Below are 6,656 nucleotides of genomic sequence, written 5' to 3'. Positions count from 1 at the left end.
CGAACTGTTGACCGGAAAGAATGTTATTAGAGTCTAAAAATGATGTCAGCCTAATATTTAGAATACTATTGAATAACTTGCCAAGACAGCTAGAGATGGCGATTCCCCTGTAGTTGGCCGGGTTATTTTTCGACACAGATTTGTGGATTGGTACCAACAGGCCAGTGCTCCAAGAATGTGGATAGTTATTTGAACTATAAACAATATTAAAGAGTTTATGTATTGCATCATGATCTAATAAGTGATGTTCACCGTATTTTAACAATTCATTGCAAATTCTATCTTCTGCCGAAGCCTTGTTACTTTTAAAAAGTCTAATGGCTTTAGTTATTTCATTTTTTAAGATTGGTCTGTCTAAATAGGGGTTGCTACTTGCACTCTTTTTCACTATTCTCCAGTTCATTCACAATCTGAGTTTGATGTGCTGCTATCAGTATTAAGTAGGTTCTTAAAGTAAACCAACCAATCACCAGGTTGAACATTCCCATTATTATTACTGGGGGTTTCGTCAGATCAACCAAGAGGCTCGAATCAGGAAGGCTTGGCTATTTTAAACTTCGTAAATAGCATTCTTTTCAAGCGTAGACTTTATTCGAGTGTAATAAACGTAAGTGAAATGTAAAGTTACGACTCTTACTCTTGAAATTGGTGATAAATACTTGCATAAAATACAAGCATATACAATTTTTTCACGCAACAATTAGCTACAGCATTGGATTTATTGGATTTTTACGCGTTTCGACTTCACAGTGAATTATTTTTAGCGTCATATTTGAAATAGCGCGCTCGATGCAAGATGTCGGACGGGAAAATTGCGGTCTGTAAAAATGTTTGTTGGTTCAGTTAGGCAATGTGTGAACCAAAACATCTCCCACTATTTGAAACATCGCCGAATCCGGTATAACAACGCAAACTTTCCAGCTATCCATATGACCACGGTGCCTGGTAAATCATTTTTTGAATTGTTGCAAAGTCGAAACACAAAGCTGTAACTCTCATAAAAGTTTATTGTATCAGAGAATTGTCATAGTAGATGATGGTCAACTCTTAAAACAGCATGCAAAGTTATTGACAAGCTGATAGCGCCGCTTGGTTGGCATAATGTCGAAAAAACATAGTTGGAAAAAATGGATAAAGTTTTGTAACAATTCATTGTGTCAGTAGCATTGTATTTGTGGGAAGTTAATAAACATTGCTTTGAAATTCAAAATATGTTGTCATAAGAAACACATTAGTTGAAAATGGGATTGAAAGTTTTCATAACAGTGGATTATATCACTGGAGTGTCATCCAAAGCCATATGTCATGTTTGAATCAATTATTTTGAAACACTACCAAATATTAAATGGCACCAATTTAAATTCATCTGAACACACGACGAGTCAATAAGTGGTCATCCAATCTGAAAATTTGAGCTGCATTACGGTAATTGCATTGGAGACCAAAACAAGCCTGCACAAGCATTATTATTCAGATAACATAACTTGGGTTTTCATTCGTACAGTCGATGGCCTCGTCGTCATAATTCAAAGTACCACCTGTTGCATATTATTGAATAATGGTAATTCCCAGTTACATTTAACATTAACCATATCTCTGACTGTAAAAAAGAGGAAATAATATATTATTGGTACTATATTAATTTTATTTAAAACTTTAACAATACGGTAACGACGCCGTAATTTGCGAGTTTTATTAGATTGATAAACGCCGAGGTTGGCTTTAGGTAAACGTAGTGTCCAAGTTCCCAACACCGGAGGGCGTACAAAGTTCCCGTCAATGGTTGGACTTCGCATTTTCGTATAAAATGCGGGAATTGAAATTATTTCTGACAACGACACCACTGTGAAAGTATTTTATTCAAACACCGATGGTAAAACAAGTGAAAAATCTGTATATGACGACCGAAACTACACATAGAACGTTGGTACGTTTACTTCCGGGACGTGGCAATAGCCACATTGTCTCCTGCCACGCCCGTGGCAGTAGCCATATTGTCTCCTGCCACGGGCGTGGCACGAGACTCGGCCTTTTTTTAAATGTTGTCACACATCAATTTATGACATGTTTTATGAAAACTGTCCAAAATACTTATACTTATGTAGCTGGTTGTGTGTATGATGCCCCAAACACTGATAGGCAATCAAGGGTCATACCATTAATGATCTATCTTGATTCAATTGATTAAACCTATATTTGTCCATGTTAGACAAACTACTGGGTATATCCAAATAGTGTAATTGGCAGTACCTAATGAACAGCAGAATTTGCTGAAGCAATTTCTTATAATAAATCCAATTGCTAATTACATGACAAAACCAATGGTAGTCATGTAGTCTACATCATACCCCCCCCCCCCCCCCCGGCATTCTTACAAAAACACAACACCTTGTAATACAATCAACAATTTTATTGCTAAACAACAATATAAAACATGTGTGTTTGTTTGTGTGGATATACAACAAAATACAATATACAACACTTTAATATACATCATAACAATGAATATATACTCTAGGTCCACTATAAAACTACAAATAAACTCTGGATTTCATTAAAAAGACTAACATAAAAAGTGAGTTATGAACAAAAAAATACATATGCTACTTTGGTATTACAATTTATACCATAGTTCCATCTTTGTCTACAATTGGTTCAACTCACCAATCAGGTTGTGTTCACATAAACTAAACTGCTTGGTGTTACATGTTTCATGATTGGCTAAATGTTTTAATTACTGTGTAACACTGGTGAAATGTTTAGATGGGTTATTGATGCATGCTTGAAGGGGGAATGTCGATTTGTTAATACTCAGAACTGCACACTCCCCTAAACCCCTGAAAGCAGGAAGACTAGCAAAGAGTATAATGCAGGACTGGTTAGATATCATATGTGATTCCTTCAATGCAGGAAACTGATCTCTGTATCTTATCACTGTGATTCATAAGTGTAATAGAGTTTATACATCAGTGTAGTAATTTTATGTAAATCATATACATATATTATACCATAACATGATAATACAGCCTGGTATCCAATAGTTATGACTGGCAGCCAGTCAACTACAGCACCTAATCTAAACAATTTGAAATCTATGTGTCGCTTCAAACTCAAGAGCTTAAAACAAGAATTTCTTTGAAGAATGCATTAGTACCGCAACATTCAGTGGTTTTGAGAAGACAAAGCATGATTGGAACACTGATAAATTACAAAATAAAATTGAAAAAAAAATACAATAAAATAATCAACTGTACTGCAATCAAAACATGTTATCAGTAAATACAATATAAAAACAAAGCTGTGATATGTCAACTAAACTATGTGTAATTACACAAAAAGCTTCTGTATATAAATATTACATAGCGACTGCAATTTTACTATGTTAATATAACAGGATACAAATAAATTAATACAAAATATATTACTTAATAAGTCATAACAACTAGCTAAAAACAATTCTAAAACTAAAAAAAATATTTTCTGCCATCTGTATTCATTGTATTTTTAATGAGTTTTTTATAATTCTATACTTTAGACAAAATGACTATGGATAATAAAAGTAGTTTCCATTTGTAAATATTTGATTTGATATTGATCCAATTACACACTACATACAGGTATTCAGTGGCAGTGAGTGAAGTCAGGGTCAGAAACGGCCTCTTTAAACATTGCAACAAATAACAGAAAATAAAAGCAAATGATAAAATTAAAATAAAACAAAAAAAACTTAAGCCAATAACGCAGAAATGATTGATGAACAAATAATAAAATTCAAAATAAACAGTCAACAAGATATACTTTTTGAAAAGCTTAATTGTAAATAAAATTAAAGTAGTTTCAAAAAAATAGAGCAGAAAATTTTTATTCAATCTATATTTGAGATGAACAGTATTTTCTTAGGAGTCATATGCAAATGATCTATGGTCATGTGATACACTTAATTTTGTTTCAGTATCCATGGCCTTTAACAAAGCAACACGGTACTTATACATGATTATGAACAATTTAAAACGTTAAGGCACCCCAAAAGAATTTTGTGAATAGTATGGCCTAAACAGGGCAGGGTTATGTTGTGATTTCTTTAGATTCCCAGTCATTCCACAAAATAGAATATATCTTAAAGTTGTATTATCTGCTAGACTAATTAGTAGATATGGCACCTGACTAATTAATTTATTGACTGAAACAGTATAAAATATAGGCAACAGAAGATAAGATTTCTCATAAAGTTGGAAGAAAGGGACCTAAAACTAGGAAAACATAAGATGTGGATGTCCATCACAAAGAAATCCTAATATAGGAATATGTCTTGCATCAAATATTGATCAGATAAGTTGACCGTATTAGAAATGTCAATCACAGAAGTTTTATGTGTTATTTGATGAAATCTCAATTACAACTGAACAGACATGATAGCTCTGTGATATTTGGATATTTGCAAACAAATTATAATCATGATATTCAGTTAACACTGTAACTGTTACATTATCAGACACATACTATAAAGTCTGCTGACAATATATATCAGATAATACAACTCTAACCACCCATTACCCTGTAAAACACAATAATATGTAATCCTGAACCTTCACAATCGTGTCTATCTGCCATGATTGTTTTGTCTTCTTTCCTTTTCTAGATATATCTCCAAAACCCTAGGTAGTATTGGTTTATTTTGTATATCTACAGAAAAATTTATAAAATCACAGTACAATAAATGTAATGCTCAAATCAATATCATGATTATTTGGAAAATTATAGAATATTTTCAGAACAATATTGAAATTATAAACTGTTGTTTTTATGAAGCACCTTCCAAGAACAGTGGATACCACAGCAACATCAAAATCATTATAATACTCAACAAGAAGATTAGCATATTAGCAACTTAGCCAGCTTTTTGCAGATGTTTCGCTTCAAATAAAATAAGCAAATAAATACAATATATTCATGAAATAAAACTATAAACTCAAATAAGTGTGCTAACAAAGCATGTAATATAATATAATCACTATGATAATTTTTTTTTACTTTTAGAAAAAATCACAAAGCAGCAAAACACACACTGATTTATCATGTAAATTCGGCAAACAGTATATACCATGGTGTGACAAAAAATAAATAAAACATGTACTGGTAATAATGTTGTCAGCTATGTATGTATGTATCAAGGCTTGCTAAATAAAGGTAGAGAATCTGATGTGATAAAATATCAGTATTCAAAACATATACTGTTTTTATCTGATGACAATGTGCACCAATGTTTGTTTGTTTGTGGTGCATGTAACCAACAACTATACATTACTATTTTGTGCTGATTCATGACTTAGTACAACAAAGTCATTCCTTTCATCTTCATCATAAATATTTATACATTCAAAAATTCACACTGAAACTAGAATTCTATTGTCCCCATAGCAACGTTTTCAAATGACATTGTTGCGTGCTGTGTTCATTGATTGGTTGGTCTGATTTAACTGCCATTTATATACATACATACAAAGATGAAGAGAATGCCTTTGTTTCCCAAAAGTATTTGTATGTTTGTTACAGTGAATACCAGCAAGATTTTGTTATTGAGATTGCTCTCAATGTCCTCACATACTTACACATATAAACAAAGTATATACATGTGAAATGTAAACAAAGTCTGCAGCTACTCTACAATATTTGTTCTAATCTTACAACATCCAGAGCAATCCCAAACTTGGTGGTTTTCACCGTAACTGTTGGTTCCTATTTCATGCATTGTTAACCATGGCACTCAATGCAGCCACTATGATGTAGGTGGCTGTCAATGTGTGTAACAATAAACAAATCATATACCGTACAAAAGTTAGCAGTTACTCGTAATTTTCACAATAAAGCTGCTGCATAAAATTCAAGTACCAGTTTGAAGTTCTTCTAACTTTGAATCAAGTCAGACCTCTGGTTTTGCAGTTGGAAAATTAAATTAAAATTTGTTTACAACATTTATGTCATTCTTCTTTGTAAAGACATTCAATATTCCACAAAATTGTGCATATATGTTTCTAATTGTCAAAGAGTACTCTGATATCACAAATTAAAGTATTCTGAAAAAAAAATAAACTCATGCTGATCTAGCTGTGCCAACTAAATTAAAGGTATTATAACGATGTGTAATTTGCGCATGATTTTTTTTTTAAACAGAAAACATTTCTTCTTCTGGTGGTTTGAGCATCCATCTGCCATGATTATTTTTCTCAAAACATTCAATCATGTACGCTTTAGCTTGTTGGTACTCTCTGGCCATCTTTTTAGCCTGATGGTAGGTAGCCGATTCAAGTAAATCGTTGCGATTCATCTTCTCGCATAATTTGCGAAACTCTTGATAAATTGATGCCTTGGCGACAACAGAAACGTTTGACTGACCTGATCTGTGAGCAAAAAGTGAAAAAGAAAAAACAAGTGAGTTTTCAAGAGAAAAGAATTCTTGAAATATTTTCTTGTACCTTAATCATTCACTGATTAAAAAGCGCCATCTCAGGCAAATGAAGTATTTTGTTTGTTTTTATATTTTGTGAAGCCTGAAACACACATATGTACGGATAAGGTGATTTGTTTTTCAATTTTTAAAATCTTTATGTGCATATTTTTCATTGGTGCAAATAAAAAACATTATTGTTAGACAAACA

The 6,656-nt window shown here is 32.5% G+C and overlaps 1 protein-coding gene across 1 annotated transcript in view; it reads right to left on the bottom strand.

Moving 5' to 3' along the window:
- Positions 1-2,395: 2,395 nt before the first annotated feature.
- LOC102806136 (uncharacterized) overlaps positions 2,396-6,656 on the bottom strand; it is an 82,505-nt gene continuing 78,244 nt past the window's right edge. The window contains exon 10 of the mRNA XM_085501543.1: positions 2,396-6,398. Coding sequence (XP_085357669.1) covers positions 6,164-6,398 — 235 coding nt within the window. The 3' untranslated portion in view covers positions 2,396-6,163. The remainder of the gene's footprint in view (positions 6,399-6,656) is intronic.

The sequence above is a fragment of the Saccoglossus kowalevskii genome, chromosome 7, assembly GCF_978046115.1.
Source record: "Saccoglossus kowalevskii chromosome 7, keSacKowa6.1, whole genome shotgun sequence".
Classification (NCBI taxonomy): domain Eukaryota; kingdom Metazoa; phylum Hemichordata; class Enteropneusta; family Harrimaniidae; genus Saccoglossus; species Saccoglossus kowalevskii.
The sequence above is the reverse complement of the archived record's forward strand: the minus strand, read 5'-3'. Positions and strand labels throughout refer to the sequence as shown.